Below are 19,729 nucleotides of genomic sequence, written 5' to 3' on the forward strand. Positions count from 1 at the left end.
TTGATTGATTGATTGATTGATTGATTGATTGATTGATTGATTGATTGATTGATTGAAATATGCCGATAAATATGACGATGGCATTACAGGCACTAAATAAGCGATTAAGCAAATAGCACATTGCCGTATTCCTTCTGACATTCTAGTGGTGCAAGATCATTCCAACCTTTAGCGAAGCGTGAGCTCCTGAGGCTGCGTCATTGCCAGATATTGCGCTAATATTACCGTCCTAAGGTTCATTTTTCGTTCGCCTTCTACAGTGCGCATGTCCTCTTTTTCTCTCGTCTGTTGTCCCGTTTGGTCGCACTGGAATTTTTCCTACGACGTTTTTATCATGCATAGTCGCTTCTGGAGACGACGTCAGAAAATTTTTTATCGCCACCGTGATGTCGATGACACAAACGACGGCCAATGCAGACTGCATTTAATAGCAAGATACGTCATATGTACGCTTGATTTTATTGCAGAACAGAATAATGGCTATTATTTTACCTAACCCTTTCAGACGCCACCTGTAAAGAAATGTCTGTAAATACGTCAAATCAATAGAACGTTGTTTCAAGGCACTCGACATTTTATTGCCACAAAAATCATGCATAATACGTTAATTTATATGTGTTATAGTAATTGCTCGTAAATACGTTGTAATTAAATATATATTTATTCTGAAGTCATTCATGCTCTGTTTTTTATTTAAATGGAACGAAATTTCAGGCTAGAAATATGGTGCAAATCTTTTTTCTGGTTATGTCCGTGTAGAGCAAAGAAAAGTTACACTTTTGTCGTGACCCACGGCAAGCAGCGCATCGAACGACTCGTCGAACGTGATAGTGCCTTCAGCAAAGTGATCATATGCAACAGCACACTGCAGAATGAAGTTTAATGAAGAAATATTTTTATGCAGGAGATTCATTTCATCCAAAGCTCAATGTATCTTGCTCTTTCTTAGCCCCCAGTCGATAAAAATAACTAAAACAAGCAGTGCACACAATTGTGTATATAGCGCGTCAAAGGGTTAGTGCGAGATGGTCATGGTACAGAAAATTCTCTCCAATGACATGTACGGTGAGGTACCTCCCCTTATCCACATTGGCGTGAATGTGCCAAAATAAATCAACAAAATTAATACATTAAACTTGATTCTACAGAATCATTAAGGCGAAAGTATTAAATGCCTCATAAAGCGCCAGAAGTGAGCGTCGGCGTCAACACAAGGGACGCAGAAAATCCTAATCTCCTGATGATGTCACCGCATGACATCACCATGGCCTCAAATATCGCCTAAATGTTTTACGTCATCATCACGTCACTACGACGCCACGTAACGGGACTTTACATTATGTCGTCATCACATGACACTGTCGCCTGCTCATAGGTGAGCCGATCCCGGAGGCACAGCAAAAGAGCGTTAGGTGAAAAATGCTTCCAGCGCCTCCGATCCCGGAGGCAGTGCAAAACCAGGCCGGGTGCTGAAAGCTTTCAGGGGAAAGAGGTGGGGAGAATCATTACAGTCGTCTGAGAAGATAAAGAAAGTGGCTTTTGTCTTCGAGTTGTCTGAAGCAAATGCACCAGGACCTATGTGATTATTTGTATTTTGATGTAAGCCTTTCTGTTCTTTTTTTCCGCCGACTTCATAACAAAAGAGTCATTAGTTTCTAGGCGAAATGACAACGAGTGTTCAGAGGAATGACCCAGCAATTGCTGACGCACATAGTGAATGATTTATGTTTATCTGTCGTGCATTCATTTCGCGTAAGCACAGAACAAATTTCATCACTGAGCAAAAACTTGCAGAATCCACATGAATAGCAGAGCGCAATTTTCACGCGCGTCACCGGAGTCCGTGGCAGGGAGTTCAGATAAGTGATTAGAAAACCTGCATGCTCGGACCACGCAATGATTGTTCAGTAGTGCAAAAGATGAAACTGGGATGTCACAGAAAGCGTCTGCAGCAGAAAGGCTCTTGGGGTCCTCTAGGTCACTGCGAGATGTAGCGCTAAAAGTGGCTAAACTCGGGGCATTGCCACAGCATGTGTGGTAAGTTACATCGCGGTATGCCGCATCCACGGAAGTGTGAAATTTTTATTCAATTTTCGATCCACGTATGGAAAAACCTATTTATTCGTGGCATATATACCTAACGATAACATATCTGGCGTCTAGCGGCGGACATCCTCGCTGGACGTCTTCGTCGGTATCACTGCTCGGACTCGCCTCGTCACCGCTGCTCGGGTCATCCGCTGATCGGGTCATCGGCACGTTCATGTATCCAATAGTCCTCAGTGCCGGCCATGGCATTGGAAATCCCGGTGACCTATTGCCATCTGGTGGCTCCCGCGAAATGCGCCGTACGTGAGACACGGTGACGCTGCCGTTTGCTGGCGCAATTTTTTTTTTGTTTTTTTTTTCAAAATTTGGAGTGCCAAGTTGGCGGGAGCAGCCTTTCCACGAGCGCGGCCCTTAGTCGAGTGTACACGGTATTGCAGAATCGCTAGCATCATACTCCGCGTTTTTTTTTTTTCGTTTTTTTTTTGGGGGGGGGGGGGAGGCGCTACACCTGCCAACAGTGCTTCTGACAGGAGCCAAAACAGTCATTGCAGCCGAGGGGAAAAACGAGAGAAAATGCAAGGCAGGTGCGTCACTGGGGACCCCGCATGCTCAGATGTGGTCTATCTTAAACCACGCGTTATCTGTAGATGGTGCCGTCCCAAGCGTGATGCTCCGGTGTTCTAGACAACCACGTCGATCTCTGTACTAGTTCGTTTGCTCCCTTAACTTCTGCAAAGAAATTTTCAGGTTTTGGATGTTCTTTTATCCTATCTCAATGCAGGGTTTTGGGGACAGAACGAGGTGTACAAGATGTGTGTCAGCAGCAGCTGCGCCGAGATGAAGTGCGGATGAAGAGTGCGCCGTTTATGTGCACCGCAGATTGCCGGAGTGGCTGTTTTTGCAGAGATGGATATTACAGGAATCGATGGGGCCAGTGCGTGAGTGAGTGGCAGTGCGAGTATAACCCATGGAACCCCTGGAATCCATGGTACCCATAGAATCCAGTTTTCACAGCACGCCCGTCTACATATCCCGCAACCTACGGCACAGGACAGTATGGCTAAAGCGGTTTCCAAAAGCAATGAGAAAAACGTGACAACAGTGATATTGTACCTCTGGTATCTAATAATAATAATAATAATAATAATAATAATAATAATAATAATAATAATAATAATAATAATAATAATAATAATAATAATAATAATAATAATAATAATAATAATAATAATAATAATAATAATAATAATAATAATAATAATAATAATAATAATAAAGAAACTCGGAGGATGCTTGCGTTTTGCTTTCAAGAGTAGATTGCGATAGCGTTATTGGACCGTGTTCGCATCGCCTTCCCAATATCAAGCCTGGCTTCGCTTCTCGGTCGTCATCTAAACTGTGCGGCAAGGAAAGCCAAAGTGCTGAAGCGCGCCTGCTCCTGTATCCATCCGTGCGGCGCCACAGAACAGGGAAAGCGCGCGCGGGGGCGCCCACGAGTTTTCTATGAAGCCGCTGAAGAACCTCCGACATGTGCGTACTAGCAAAGCTAAATGATGTATATAAATAGCTCGCCGTTGGTATACTAGAGGATGTATGTTTGCTGGCCGAGCGGCTAAACGCATCGCGTGACGGAGCGAAAGGTTGCCAGTTCGAATCCCCCATCGCACTCGCACCGAACATTTTTTTCATTTATTCGCATCTACCTCAAATTTTCGCTCTCAGACAACGCTTATTTTTCGCACACAACTAAAAACGCCGACACCGGAATTTCTGCGAAACGCGCTGTTTAACGCTATAGCGTTAATATACGGCCCATCTAAATACTCCTCGAAGATGGTCTTACAACGTGAATCCGTCTATGCGTTGCGATCGCCTTGCGGCGACTCCTCCTTGCCGTGTTGCCTAGGCTTCGCAACTTCACATTTCGGAGTCCGCGGTTCCCTCTGGCTAATTGGCTCAGCTTCGCGAGCTCGCCGTGCGGAGTCGTCGGCTCTGTAGTGTCGCTTGGCGTCCGCTTCGCGAGCTCTCAACGGCTAGCACGGCGAGGTCTATACGCGCGAGTCTATACAATTTCTCTAGCGAGATCACGTGATCTCATCGATTCGCCGCTAGATTTGAAATGCGCACACTTATACCTGACTGGTCAAACGACATCACGTGACCTGGCGGCTCAGTTAACGAAGTTCCTTAGAAGGAAAAAAATGGATACGCTCAAACTATAGACAAGGACGCAGAACACACCCTTGTCCATATTTGCGCGCATCGATTTTTTCCTTGTAAGTATATGAACCAACTCGCCCAGCAGCAAGTTTTACTGAACGAAGTTCCGGCGGATGCCTCGTGATGTCGTGAATCCACAGCTATATTCTAAATGCGCGCGCTTACACCTAATTTGTGAAAGGGAGATGCCGTGACCTGTCTGCTTGACCAGTGAGTTTTCGGCGGACGCCAACTACAACTACGACACAGCCTAGCCTGAGTCAGCTTCGCGGTAAGGGGACTACCAGTGTCCACGTCACCGCTCAAACTTTTGGCAGTAGAAGAGTCGTTAGGAATATTCGTCATGAAGAAAATTCCAGAAATATCCACATAAAAACACTAAATGACCAACCAACAATCCATAAATTCATCGGTCTATAGACGAGCTTGTAAAGGGGTCACGAAACTGCATACAGAAAAAAGCATGTATGCTTAAAGGTGTTGCCACGCAACTTCCAAGATCCTTATAAGCAAAATAGAGGCGCCGATGAATGCAAACTGCAGCCGCCTTGAGCCGACGTGTAGCGTCGTCGTGAAAAACGCAGACTTCACGCTCACTGTTTGCTGGGTCAGTCGTAACGGCGAGCGATATCAGAATTTTTTTTTTCGTGTTCTGTGAATGGACCTCCATGAACTCTGCCTCGCTGCTCTTTTACCTATTTTTATTTTCATTGCCGTGAGTTTCACATATCCTATTATCTGTGAAAAGGAGCAGCCGGCGCAATACGAATCGCCAAGATCTCCTAAATATCAAACAATAAAAAAAAATCGGTCCAAAAGTCTGAAAGCGTGGTTCCTGTCATACGCGGCGAGATGCTATATGCACGCGGCAACTGCATTGTTCAATGTGTATCCGCGTTACGCTCAGTCCAGCCTCCATTCTTCATAATACGCTTATTCTGCGCAGTGCAGCGATCCATCTGTGCTGGAAGACTGCACTTTTTAACCTCAGGGATAGCGCTCATGGGATAGGGCGTTCACTATGGCAGCTTCGTGTAAAAATTGTCTCTGAACTTCGCACATACATTAGTTACACTCAATAATACTTGCAGACGAATACTGCACATATCTTCCCTGTACACTAGTGGTTTCAAACTCAGCTCAGCGAGCGGGCCGCAGTAACGAAATTGCGTTTCCCGCAAGGGCCGGGACAGTGAAAAAGGCTGGAGTGTGGGCGAATAAAATGTCACATAGCGTTGCCCATTTGAAAGAACGCTTTTCCCACATCTCATACATAGGTCCTCTCTGAAGGGGATTTGACGTCAGGTTTAGAGGAACATATCGATACTGTTCTCAAGGGCCATTGAAATCTGGGCGCCGATTCTGGAATATAGGTTTTGTTCCCCGGTTATGTTTTACCACATCATGACGCTATGGTGCGCCTCACGAACAGAAATTCTTCAGAACAGACACGTCTGCGTAGCTGATGAACGTACTCATGAAGAAAATAAAATAAAAATATGACACGAGGACAGTCATGTGCGGGCCGGGCCGGTATAGCGAGAGGTCCGGCGGCCGCTTGCTTGAGACCCCGTCTGTATACGATTCTACATTTTGCAGCGCTGATGGAACACAATTCTTAGCCGATTCCCCACTCGTAATACATCAAATAGGTGATCGTGCGTTAGCAGCTGTATCGTTTCTGCATTCTTGCGCTTTGTCCTCAGGAAGCGCTGTCTCGTTCCTGTCGAGCGATCGAAGTGTTGCGTGAAAAACGCCGCTGCAACTGATAACACGTGTTCCGAAAGAAGTTACATGTAGTTGCGGGCCATGGAAAGCGTAACAAGCTTTGTTGTTAGTGTCACAATTCCATGAAAAGCATCACAAACTTTTTTTGGTGTCTTCACTTCGTTTGCGGGCGTTCAGCGCCATACCCATTTCCCTAGCGTAATGAATAAGTAACCAACGTGCCTTGTTGAATTCCGTCAACTCGTCCCAGCGAAGCCAACGCGGTGCTGTCGGGCCCCTTACAAACCTAAATTCCTTACGCAGCAGATTTAGGCGAAAAAAAGATTGGGTTCTCACCTTGCCGTCGTGAACTGAATGAGGTGATAGCGCAACAGGGCCGCGTCAAGAGTTCAATTGACACAAATCGAAGCTCGAGACACCGCATTTCCCACACCTGACAGAGGAACAAACGTGGCTCACATATGCATGTAACTGCTGGTTGGCGTGCCTGGCTCGCAGTCTTGCTTGGCATGGTGACGGTGAAGAAGGCGCTCGACTTTACTTGCAAATGTGCAGCTTCTACTCCGTGGTACACGTGGGGGTGTACATAAACCCCTACATGTCTACAAGTAGCGCAAAATGTGAAGTAAAACACCAGAAATATGACAGTGAGCATAGTTTTTTGCAGCGCCACCGCACGGGATTCAACAAGAATACAAAGTATGGCCTCTGAGAGTCTTGCGAATAGGAGACTCGAAACGAATATCACATTTACCGTTACTTTTTGTAGCAATACGTATCAAGAGAAGGTAGTTTTAAGAAACAAAAGAAAACCACGACAGCTATAGAAGGTGACACTAAAAATATAACCCAAAAAAGTACATCTGCGATTCTAACCCGGGCCTTTTGAGTGGGAAGCCAGCATTCTACCCCTGCACCACTTTGGCGGAGCCGCACGCAACTCTTAAACGACAACACCTTGCAGACTACTGATCGCAGCGCCACAAGCGGATTTAGCCTGTTCAGGCATCACTTTCAGTACGTTGGTGCTGCGGCTGTTCCGAGCACTACCCTGTTCTAGTACAATGTAGTTATGCTCATTCCCATCATGCTCATACTGATTTGCGCTAGAACAATGCAAGAATATAGCGCTGCGTGCGTGCGCATGCGCAGATAAATTTTTGTGTCTTCTTTCTTTTCCGTCGCAGTTCGCTGTGCGCTCTTTCAGTGTTTAGTCGGGACTTGTTGTTGCTCTGATCTCTTTTTGCGTCCGTATCTGCAAGTCAAGTTCTTTTATCGTGACATTCTCCCGCGTTCCTTGAATGCCTCACGAAGTGGAGCGTCGGGCCCGTTAGATAACCAGAGTCAGACGCACTGGGTAAGTGATGTTTAACCATTACTCACAATTAACAGGCGCACTAACACCGTAGCGGTAACTGCCGGTGGATTCACGATTCGAGACCCCACCACAGCGACAATTAGCAATTCAATCGCTGCGAATTGGTGACGTGGTCAGGTGTGTGCAAACGACCACAAATTGCAGGGCTGATTCGGTGCGAATTCGCTGCCCCATTAGGCAGCTCAGGTTCTAGAGTTGACTCGCGGTAGACTAGTGGTTACGGTGCTCGATTGCTGTCCCGAAGGTCGCGGAATCATATGCCGGCCGCGGCGGCCGCATTTCGGTGGAGGCGAAATGCTAGAGGCCCGTGTGCTTATATTTACGTTCACGTTAAGGAACACCAGGGTGTCAAAATTTTCGGAGCTCTTGACTATACGGCCTCCCTCAATCACGTCGGGGTTCTTGGACGCAAAACCCCAACAATTCTTGTATTAAAGTTAAAATGGCTAATTCTTGACCTCAAGCCAGAGCGCTATGGCAGCTCGGAAGTATTGGTGAAAGCACATCGATATGCGACCGCAGTCAATAAAAGCTACATCGAACGGGACGCGCACGTGCTCGGGCTACAGCGCGATTCGCAAGTTATTTCAAGCTGATGTGCACTGTATCTGTTGTTTATCGGTTGCTAACAGGGCAATAATTATGGTGGGCATGGAAAAATAAGCAAAAAAGATAAGTTGCCCCAGCCCGCACCACAACGCTACTAAAGGAACAGATGATGGCTACTACAACCCATGCATGACTTGGCGCTCACACAAAAAAAAGAAGAAAAGAAAAGGCGACAGAAAGAAGTGCCCACACACTTCCAAAAGATGACGCGTTGCGACTGATAATACGCGCCTGACACAATCGCAACGTGTTATCGAGGCGCGTGTTATCAGTCGCAACGCGTCATCTTTTGAAATCGAGGGGCCGAGAGCGCCCTGAGGGAGCGTGCATCTTCGGTTAAACAAGTGCACTTTTCAACGTTTCCACTCGTGCAGAGCACGTCTGCATGTCTCTAAGGGCCCGCTCACGCTAGCGGCACGGCAGCTCGCCGTTTGCCGTTTTCCGTTCTCAGGCTGCCGTGCGCAAGCGATTTCGTTCGCGCACGTCAGCCGTTCTTTGCCGTCCGAAGAATAGGTCCGAGACCCATTTTCTCGCCGTCCTCCGTCTGCCGCAGAGCGACGTGGCCAATGAGCGACGGAGGAGCGGTTGCCATGACTACGGCGTGCCATGTCGTCTGCTTTTGGCTTTCCGTGTCGTGTGCGTCTGCCGCGGGACGCTTCGAGCTGCTTGCTTTTTTTCTGCGCTTTTCACGCTAGAAGTGCGTATGTCGTCCGTGTCGTTTCCAGGCATGGTTTCAGCAGTCAATAAAGCGTTTTAGTCTGTCCGGCATTAAGAAAGCGTCGCGTAAGACCAAATAAAGTGTCCTCAATCTGGCGCCAGGTCAAGTGGCGCCAGCTACGGAGGACTAGAAACTAGATGCTGCCATCTAGAACAAGCCAGGCGAAGCTGGTGACAGCGTGTGCTCGAGGTGGTGCGCGTGGCGCGTGGCTTGGCTCCTAGGCTAGAACGCCATTTGGAATAAACCTGTGTCCACGTAACTCAGCCTCCTGCCTTCTCGCTCGTCCCTGACGACTTCAACATGGTGTCAGAAGAACAGGTCCTACCAGTGAACATCGGCTTCTAGTCATCATCCTTGCGAAGGACGCCGCAAGCAGAGTGACCTTGTAACGTTCTAGGTCATGGCGTCATTCGTTATTCAACCGCCGGACGCCTTCAACTTTTCGTCGCCGAACGAGTGGACGAAGTGGAAACAGCGTTTTGAACGTTTCCGAACCTCTTCAGGCTTGTCCGTGAAGCCCGAGCAACATCAAGTAGACGCCCTACTCTACATCATGGGTGAGCAAGCCGAGGAAATCTACGCCACCTTCGCTTTATCTGAAGAGAACTCCAAGAAATTCGACGCCGTCGTGGAGCAGTTCGACAAGTATTTTATTCCGCGACGCAACGTAATCTTCGAACGAGCCAGATTCAACACCAGACTGCAAAAAGATGGTGAGTCGGCCGAAGATTTCGTCACTGCGCTTCACACGCTTTCGAAAGATTGCGAGTTCGGTGCTCTTCGAGAGGAGTTCGTGCGCGACCGCCTCGTGGTTGGGATAAAAGACAAGCAGCTATCCGCCAGGTTACAGCTCGACGCAGGGCTCACACTACAAAAGGCTCTCGATTCCGTCCGCCAGATCGAGAGTGTCCGTCAGCAACAAGCGGAGCTCCACCAGGAACTGCCATCTTTGAACAAAGTTGCATCCGGTGCGCAGACCAGTCGACGTGCTTCAATGAAAGACAAAAGCGGCAGTTATCTACGCGGGGCAAGCAAGCCATCTTCACCCTCCGGTAAAAACAGAGAGCAGAAACCGTGCCGTTGGTGTGGTCAAGAGCGTCACTCTCGCACTCTCTGCCCAGCACGCTCGGAAGTCTGCAGGAATTGCCGGAAGAAAGGTCACTATGCCTCCGTATGCATGTCACGACGCCTCGATTGTGTCGAAACCGAGCACGGAACTTTAGAAGCAGGATTTCTTGGAGCAGTCTAGACGACGGATGCGGGAAACTGGGAAGCAACAGTCTTGGTTCAAGGCCAGCCAGTAGACTTCAAAATTGACACTGGTGCCGACGAAACCGTCCTCCCGACGCACGTATTCCAGACGCTCAAGGACAGGCCGCTTCTATCAGCTCCTGCTCGTCAGCTGCATGGCCCAGATGGAAAGCTTCTTCCAGCAGCAGGAGTGGCACAACTCCAGCTCGTCTACCGCAACCACGCGACTACTCAGGATATATACGTCCTAGATCAGATCTGCACTCCGTTGCTAGGCAAGCCAGCCATCAAAAAGCTACAGATGCTGACCTTCGTAAACGCCACTGCCGACAAAGTGAACCCGAAAGAAGAATTTCCAGCGGTGTTCCAATGACTCGGCAAGCTGCTCAAAGAACACAGGATTCAGCTTCAACCAGGAGCAAAACCTTTCGCACTCAGCTCCCCGAGGCGCATCCCAATTCCATTGTACGAGAAGACAAAGCTGGAACTTCAAAGGATGCAGAAACTCGGTGTCATATCACCTGTTGATGAGCCGACCGAGTGGTGTGCGCCAATGGTAGTCGTCCCAAAGCCCTCCGGAGACGTGAGAATATGCGTCGACTTTACAGAGCTGAACCGCTACGCTCTCAGAGAATGGCATCCTATTCCTTCCGTGGAGCATACTCTCGGACTTCTTCATGGAGCTAAGGTGTTCTCCAAACTCGATGCCAACTCTGGATTTTGGCAAATTCCACTTTGTGAAGAATCAAGGAAACTCACCACCTTCATCTCACCTTTTGGGCGCTTCTACTTCAACCGACTACCATTTGGCATTGCGTCAGCTCCTGAACACTTCCAGAAGCAGATGGCGTACATTTTACAAGGCATCAGTCGAGTTGTCTGTCACATGGACGACATCCTCATCTGGGGTTCCAACAGCCATGAGCACAATGAGACACTCCGAAACGTGCTGCAGGCACTTGCAAAGGCTGGAGTGACACTGAACGACAGCAAGTGCGTGTTTAATGTTCAACGCCTTACATTCCTTGGACACTGGCTCGATGAAGACGGAATAAGACCCGACGAAAAGAAGGTTGAAGCCATACTGAAAATGGAGATTCCCAAAAACAGGACCGAGCTGCAGAGAGTTCTCGGAATGGCAACATACCTTGCGAGATTCGTTCCCAATCTCTCTGATATTCTGCAGCCACTCACACTCCTACTGTCAAAAAAGCAAGAATTCGCTTGGGGTGCTCTACAAGAGCAGGCATTCAACAGGCGGAAGTCGGTGCTCTCATCTCGTCCTGTCCTTGGAGTCTACGACCCATCAAAAGAAACAGTCGTCACCGCCGACGCATCATCCTTCGGACTGGGAGCATTAATCCGGCAGAAGCAAACGAATGGCAAGTTTTCTGTCATCGCTTATGCCTCGAGGTTGCTCTCAGAAACCGAGAAGCGCTACGCTCAATTGAAAAAGAGGCTCTTGCTTTAGTCTGGGCATGCGATAAATTCAGCGATTACCTTGTTGGCAAGCTGTTCAAGCTAGAGACGGATCACAAGCCGTTGGTTCCAATCTTCACTTCGAAGAGTCTTGACGACTTGACGCCTAGATTGCAGCGGCTAAAGATGAGAATGATGCGATATCGATACGAGGTTGCATACGTTCCAGGCAAAGAACTTCTAGCCGCAGATGCACTTTCGAGAGCGCCTCTGCGAGAGACGGGAGACAGCGAGCTCGAAGAAAGCGTTGAAGCTTTCCTGTGCTCTATGACAACTTCTATTCCGATAAAGCAACATTGCTTACAATGGTTAAAGGCATCCCAACAAGCAGACCCTATTTGCACACAACTTCGTCTGCTGTGCGAGAAAGAATGGCCCTCCAGGAGAGACTTAGCACTTAACCTAAAACCCTTCAACGACCACCGACACCAGCTCACTGTCGAAAATGATTTGCTCCTCTGCGCCTCGCGAGTTGTCGTCCCCGGCTCATGCCGAAAAGAAATCCTACGACTCTTGCACGAAGGACACTTTGGCATAACAAAGACATTTGCTCGAGCCAGAGACTGTGTCTGGTGGCCCACCATAGGATCTGACGTCTCGTCCCTGGTGAAGCGATGTCAGCAATGCACCGAAACAAGAGTCAACAGGAAAATGCCCCTAATACGCTCCGAATTCCCTGAGAGGCCTTGGCAACGCATTGCGATGGATTTCTTTCACCTCAAGAACCAGTGGTGGTTGATAGCTACAGACTATTATTCAAGATACCCCGAACTAGTTCGACTTGAGAAGCTCACTTCCGCAGCCGTAGTCAACCACTGCAAGTCAATTTTTGCACGCCACGGAATTCCCGAGGAAGTGGTTTCCGACAATGGTCCGCAGTTTTCGTCGACTGAGTTTTCACTCTTCGCCCAAGACTATGGTTTCAAGCACATTACAGCTAGCCCTCACTATCCTCAAAGTAATTGACTTGCAGAGGCTGCAGTGAAAATCATCAAGACATCCAAGACGAAGACCAATGACCCTTACCTGACACTTCTAGCTTACAGGTCGACTCCATTGAAGAATGGATATAGCCCTGCCGAACTGCTCATGGGTCGTCGGCTGAGATCCAGGCTTCCTCTTTGTCCCACCAAGCTGACACCCCAATTGCCAGATCAAGACAGCCTTCGGAATTTTGAGGAGAGATACAGAAAACGTCAAAGGAAAGACTTCGACAGACGTCACGGAGTCCGCGACTTGCCAGAACTTCTTTATGGAGATGCCGTGTGGGTGACAGACCTCAAGAACAAAGGGACAGTACAAGCCCCAGCCGATGAGCCTCCATCTTATTGGGTCAACACCGACACTGGTGCTGTACGCAGAAACCGGACGCAGCTAGTTCCATATTCCCGAAGTCACAACAACGCAGATAGCGCCAGTACCAGTGATTGTGCTATAGAGACTCGCCCGCGTTGCCAGGACACTTCCCACGGGCATACCAGAAGTGGCAGGTGCGTGAAGCCGCCTGCTGCAGCGAACTTCGCTTGATTGCATTGGGAGATGTTGTAGATGCTGCCATCTAGAACAAGCCAGGCGAAGCTGGTGACAGCGTGTGCTCGAGGTGCGCGTGGCGCGTGGCTTGGCTCCTAGGCTAAAACGCCGTTTGGAATAAACCTGTGTCCACGTAACTCAGCCTCCTGCCTTCTCGCTCGTCCCTGACGACTTCAACACTAACCAACGCGTAATCTATGTCCTCCGAGCATTCGGAAGCGCCCATCTCGACTCGCTAAGCCTACAGCATCGATTATTTGAGTACGGCTCTCCAAAACGAGGCCGAATCGGTACGAATACTTTGCTGTCGAAGCTTAAGGACATGAATATAAAGCAAATGGAAGCATCAGTTCGGAGCTTACGCGCTACAGAGCGCACGGTGGCCACTTGACGGATTTCAGGCGGACGAGAACCGCTTTTAGCAGTGCGGCCATGTTTTTCGGAGGCTCGACGGCGAAGCTTGCCGTGCAAGTAGGACAGCTCTCGCGCGTGCGGCGACGGCCGACGTTGTGCGGCACCGCGCCGTTGCGGCAGGCTTACCGCTAGCGTGAGCGGGCCCTAAGGCCACGCATGCTCCTAGGCACACCACGTCAGAGGCCGCAACTGCCTCAAGGTGTCGCCCCGCAGAAAGCGGCCGGCTGCTCGCGCGCCATACACAGATGTGGCCAGGGGGAGGTTACTCCGTATACCTCCCATAGGACGCCTTAATTCATGACGTCAGCGCTGGCAGCGCCAAACGTCCCTTCAGTTACTATCCTGGCGGCTGGGATTCAAAGACTCGAACGGCAGAATGGCGGCGCACACGGTATGCGTCGTCATGGCAACACTAACACCAGGCGCGCCTCCTCTCCTAGCTCCCTCGCGCGCGCCCGGTTTTTTTCTTTTTGTTTTGTTTGCGTGCGCGGGCTCCCTCTCCCTTTCTTTTATAACCCCCCCCCCCTCGTCCGCGTGCTGCGCCGTGCAGCGCGCCGGGCGCTTTTTTTTTTTTTTTGCATCCGCGGCGCGTACTGCGCCGCGCGTTCGTTGCTCGTTTGAATGTGCGCAATTTGCAATCAGGCATTCTGCAAACACTGCAGTCGTGCAGCATGTGCCAGAACGCAAAAGAATGAATTGCACTCACAACACAAAATATCTTTGGTCTCGTTTTATTGTGCTCGTTTCCGAAAATCAACATTTTCATCAAATGTGGTGCGATACAGGCTCAGGAGATTAACAGAAGTTATCAACAGCAGATTAACATACACGTGTTCATGATCACTGAACAACACGAAAGTGCTCGGCAAAGTTAAGAACTTAAAGAACAGTGGATATATGCGCGCGATATTGCACAAAATTATCATAACTAACAAAATTGAACATTCCTAGAAAGCAAAAACAATGAAAGCAGTTGAAATACCTAAAAATAGAATAATAATGTAAATATCATTTTAAATATGTCAAAATGAACTCCACATATAACACAACTAATATTGGCCGCACTTTATTGACTACATTTCCAAAAACGTTGATTTTCATATAACTAGTGATGATAAACGCGGAGAAAATGAACGACTGATATCGGATGATTCATGGCATCTCTTCTTGAAGTGCGGCGATTCTGCAATTCTTCAGCTTTTCTCTGGGCGCACCGATCAGCTGTGTTGCGTTCCGAAATACACCCTGAAGAAAAGGGCAAGTTTCAATCAGATAAAGAGCACCAGTCGACTCGTGCAAAAGTGAACTCGTTTGTTCGTCTCAGAGCAGTACAAGTTTTCATACATCTACCTAATGTCTCAGAAACGGGGTTATAGGCGATGGCGAGTAAATAACCGGAGACAAATGCAAAGCACGTACTCAAACACGCGGTTCTGTGCGAGTTGTAAACCTGTAACTATAGTTACGTCGCATGGGCTCTATGTCCGCTGCTTGTTCGTATAACGATTTAAACGCAGCGTCGTGCCCTTTTCAAATCAGTCATTTTTGAAAACATTAACTAAAGCCCCACTATGGACGTGAATTCAAGTTGACACAATGAAGACCGCGACTCAAAGGGCACGCTCACCTGTCGTTCTTTTGCGGGCCGGCATATATATTCCGAGACTTGTTCTGGAAGTATTCGAGCAACAAAGCACTATGCACGAACAGCGCGAGTCGTAAAACATCGCGTCGCACAAGCACACAGCGAGCGAGCACCATGAAACGGACGCGCGACGGCTAACACATGCCTTACCAACGCCAGACACGAAACTTTCTAACAGATTTCAAAGTAGGCGGCGCCAGCAAGGCGGCGGAAAGCGCACCCGAGCGCGCTTCCCGCAGGAAAGGGAGTTGATCCCACCAGAGAGGGGGTTGAAGAGAGTTCGGAGGAAAGAGACGGAACGCAGATTTTAACTTTGATCCCAGACAATGGATGGCGCCTCAATTTGCCATACCGGTCACGTGGGTTTCTTTCACTAGCCTGATGTGGCCGCGGCTGTACAAACATCAGCTGGAGTTTAACTTTTAAAGACGATAGTCTTTCTTGGGATACTTAAACGGAGAAATTTTGGTCTGTCTTTCTGTTTGTCGGCACGTCACTCGATTCAGCCACCCGGCCAAAGTTGAACCACTTGCTTACCGCCCGCCCAGCTTGAACTGGTACGGCTGTTCATATTTGTGAAGGTTGTCGATCAAAAAGTAAATATTACGCATATCTGAGGCGGAACATCACTAGGTAAGTATTAGGTGGTGTGTTCCTTTAATAGAAAATGCATACATACGTAATTCTAAACACCCTAGTTTCTTAAGCTGCGCTGAAAATGCGACTGCGCTGAAACTTGCCTTCCTCCGTGCCCTCTGCACGAGCTCATTGTTGTGTTTCGGTTTCGGTTCTGTATTGCACTGTGGGGCGTCGCTCTGGCATTCCTGTTTTACACAGGCGACGTGTACATAAAAGAGTGTGTGGAGAGTACTCGTTGAGTGCGTACGTTTCTTCTGCTTCAGCGCTTTGCGCCAAACCGCGTGTTCGGGCTGGCTGGCGCCCCCGCCGGTCGCGTTGGTCGCTGCCGGTCTTCGCCTGCTGCTGCGCCGGGACTACCAGCCCGCGACACAGCACTCATGTTTCCCGACGTATTGCCAGATGGCGTCCATATCTCACGCAGCGCCTCTTCTATCGTCTTTAGATGACATCTGCAGCGAAGCACGCAGATACGCGGCCAATTTTTTATGATACTCGCTTCACTTGCGACTGACACCGCGCTGAAAGTTGGCCGCTTACTCATTGAACGGATCACACGTAATTGGAGTGATGAAGTGAGCTTTATTCAGTCAACAGTAGACGCGAGTAAACTGAATGACACCTGGCTCGACCCACACGTGGATCATAGGTAAAACATGACGGCCATCTCGCGGCCATTCTGGGCTGCCAAGTATTTGAGAGGTCTGGTCCTGGGTCTTTTAAAGCGTAATCATTTCCCGTTGAGTGAAAAGTGAACCGGCAGAGGTGCCGCCCCGCTGGACATGCTCGAAGTCCGCGAAATCACCATACATGGGGCATTCCGGGCATGGAAACTGTTCAGTGTAGCGTGATTTGTTGCGTTTGCGAAGCTTTCCACCCGTGAAAAAAACTTCGATGCCTCATATTCGTGGCGTGCCGTGGACCAGCTCGAGCCAAAGTGGCGGGTTTACATAGTAGATGTGCTTTCCGAAGCATGACGCTCGAGAACGGTACTACCCAGCCAATGCCACCTAGAAAAATATTCTAGAGGGCGCTGACCCAGCTCAGGGTTAAAGGGTGCTCTTCAGCACCACATTCGAAGCTTCCCCTGGGCAAGGTAATGCCCTCATAGAATGGACAGTCTTTAGATTCGCTTACCTGTGATTTCTATGACAACATTGTCGAGAGTTTGGCCTTTTTGTGCATGACTGACAGAGAAAAAAACAGGAGTAAACACAACGGACTCAGAAAAAGAAGGCAACAGAGCAAAGCTTGTCCAGCTTTGTCCTAAGCTTGTCCAGCTTTGTCCTGTCGCCAGGGGCGTAGCCAGAAATTTTTTTCGGGGGGGGTTCAACCATACATTATGTATGTTCGTGCGTGCGTTTGTATGTGTGCGTGTATATATACCAAGCAAAATTGAAAAATTTCGGGGGGGGTTTGAACCCCCCCAACCCCCCCCCCCTTGGCTACGCCCCTGCCTGTCGCCTTCTTTTGTGTAATAAATCTATAATACTAGCGAAAACGCACTACAGACATCTGTATTGTCTGTAATGTGCGCCCGTTAATATTGTGTATTCATTAAGAGTCGGTACCAACTAGCCTAGCTAAATGCATTAACGAGCCTTCTTTTTCTATGTCTTTTATATTTATAACTGGGTCCTTTTTTCAATAGTTTCTATAATTGCTACTAGAAACGGAAGACGAGCTTCATGAAGGGAAGCTCCAAGGATCTGTGCGGTCACCTCACACTATCAGTTGATGTTCACTTACTCAACGTATTCAGCCGTCTGATCCTGCTGTGTAATGTCCCAAATTTAATTGATTTAATTGCATAGGTTACTTAGTGTGATCAGGTTTTGTCATGACAATTTTTATATAAAGTCACATTTGTTCACCCGTAATGCTACCCCCCTACCTACGATTAGGTTTGCAATGACCTCACTGAAACCTCGATGCTGGAGCACCGTATCGTGGGACGCGAAGTTTGTGATGCGCATTCGTATCGTCAATAGATTCCATGCGGGTTATTTCGTTTGATGCACATAGGCCGATAACGTTTTAGCTGCGTCATTATCACATTTAGGCAGGCTAACCAGAAGGTTATTATACCGCGTTTACGCCGTCAAAGCCGCCGTTTAGTCGTGCCAGTACATCAAGAAGCTGCATCCATGACGTCACGTGCAAGCTTTATATTACACTAGGAGCCTTTAGTGGCAAACGGAGGATAATGATGGAGAGGAACTGAAAGGATACTATAAAGGGCTGATTTAAGAGTTCGCCCCAATGGCTTCAACACCATGCTTTCACACTTGTCACTTCCGTTGTAATTGTAACGTGACGTGATTTTTCAAAACAGTGGGGTTCAAGGACAGTGGAAGCAAAATAGACTAAGCAGGGCCAAATGACAGAAGAGGTTATCTGAGTGTTAGCTAAAATCATGTAAGGAGTGAAATTTAGTCTTTCACATCATAGAGTTAGTACTAGGGTAAGGCGGGACAAAATGAGACGCGGGGCAAAACGCGACATTTTGACATTGCCGCCCTCTACAACTAATACAAAAAGTACATTTTCTTTGTTTCTTTATTTCATTGATAGGTGCCGGTAGTTTTCGACGTTTTTTGTGTAAAAAGTGATGATTGCTCACAGCGTTCGCGCGGGAAAAAATGCGCGGCTGATGTCAGTGTGTTCGTGACCCGCCAAAAAGGGCCGAAATTCTGCTCGGCCAAATTATCGGATCCGTGCATGAAGCTACTCCGGCGTCAGTACAACAACGTAAGTATTTATATTGTTACTTTATACTACTAGCTACATTCCACCAAAAGTTTAGTTCATTTGGTGCCGTGGGCCAAAGGGCATTTTTTTTAATTCGGGCATGTGAGAGGGGCAAAACTGCGACAAAAAGACATTGAATTGCTTTAGAAAGTTTCTTATTAAGTGAACCATTTATTTACGCTCATTATATATAATATTGTTTTTGCTTAAGATGGTACGGTCGTACAGTAGAATATCGTCTAGACTTTCCTGGGAGGAAAACGACATGAAAAATGCACTGAATGCTTTTCAGGAGTTTCGGAGCAAAACAACGTCGGGTTCTGTTTGGATTAAATGCGTGGAGTGCAAAGACTGGGCTCATGAAGACTGCGTGGGGGCCCATGGAGTGAATCTGAAGTGCTTCTACTGCAAGAACTCCATAGATAAAATTTTTTCACGCTTTCTCTTTCTGCCTCACGCAGCGTCTCGTTTTGCCCCGCAGGTTGGGGCAAAATGAGACATCTGGAACATTTCTTGTTTCTTTTTTAAATAATATTTTAAACCGTCGCAGCATGACCACATTTACGTAGCACATACCTTGTACCCAAAAGAAAGTTCCTGCATTATATTTTATGGTAACAAGTGAAAGAAAATAAAATATTCGCTATTTTCAAATTTTTGTCGCATTTTGCCCCGCCCTACCCTACATTATGAGTCCCGGCTAGGCAGCGTGACCAGCCGCCCAGGTCAAATGGGTAGAGCCCCATCCATTCATCTATTGTCGAGTCTGTGGAGTTTCGATGTTACTTAGGTGTTTTCGGCAGGTTACGTGTTTTGTTCGATGCTCTATTTCGGGGCTGTTTCTGGCATGGTGAAGTTTCACTTTATTAATGTTCGTAGTCTCAGATACAACATGTTGGTTTGTCCTTTCTTTTCTCGCCACTTTTTTTTTCTCAATTCCGCAATAGCATCACTGAAGGAGTCGGTGGCGAAGGATCCAACATGCGTCTTTCAGTCGTAGGCGCTGTCGTTTTCAGGATACCCTTCGCAGATGAGTCGTGGGCAGCACCTCGGATATCGGCCCTTGCCCTTTCGGATTCTGCACGGGGATGGCCTCGGTCGTGGCGTTTGGCAGCTGGTAGCAAGAAATTACATAGCAGAGCCCCGTTGCAAATTACAACAAAATACCACGATAGAAAATGTCTGATGTTTTATCGTATGTTGGGAGATAGCACGCTGTTGCTACCCTGTTGTCTGTCGCTAAGGTATCTTGGGAGTCGGTCCTGTCAAAGGGTTTCTATAGTGCTACAAAATCTTTTCGTGTTACTTCAGCGACATTTCT

The 19,729-nt window shown here is 48.0% G+C and overlaps 1 protein-coding gene across 1 annotated transcript; it reads left to right on the top strand.

Annotated features, from left to right (window-relative positions):
* Positions 1-9,102: 9,102 nt before the first annotated feature.
* On the top strand, positions 9,103-10,326 carry LOC119399190 (uncharacterized). The gene is made up of 2 exons (XM_037666003.1): positions 9,103-9,670; positions 9,977-10,326. Exons 1-2 carry the CDS (start codon positions 9,103-9,105, stop codon positions 10,324-10,326), a joined length of 918 nt encoding a protein of 305 aa, XP_037521931.1.
* The last annotated feature ends 9,403 nt before the right edge of the window (positions 10,327-19,729 follow it).

This window comes from Rhipicephalus sanguineus, chromosome 7, assembly GCF_013339695.2.
Source record: "Rhipicephalus sanguineus isolate Rsan-2018 chromosome 7, BIME_Rsan_1.4, whole genome shotgun sequence".
NCBI classification, from domain to species: domain Eukaryota; kingdom Metazoa; phylum Arthropoda; class Arachnida; order Ixodida; family Ixodidae; genus Rhipicephalus; species Rhipicephalus sanguineus.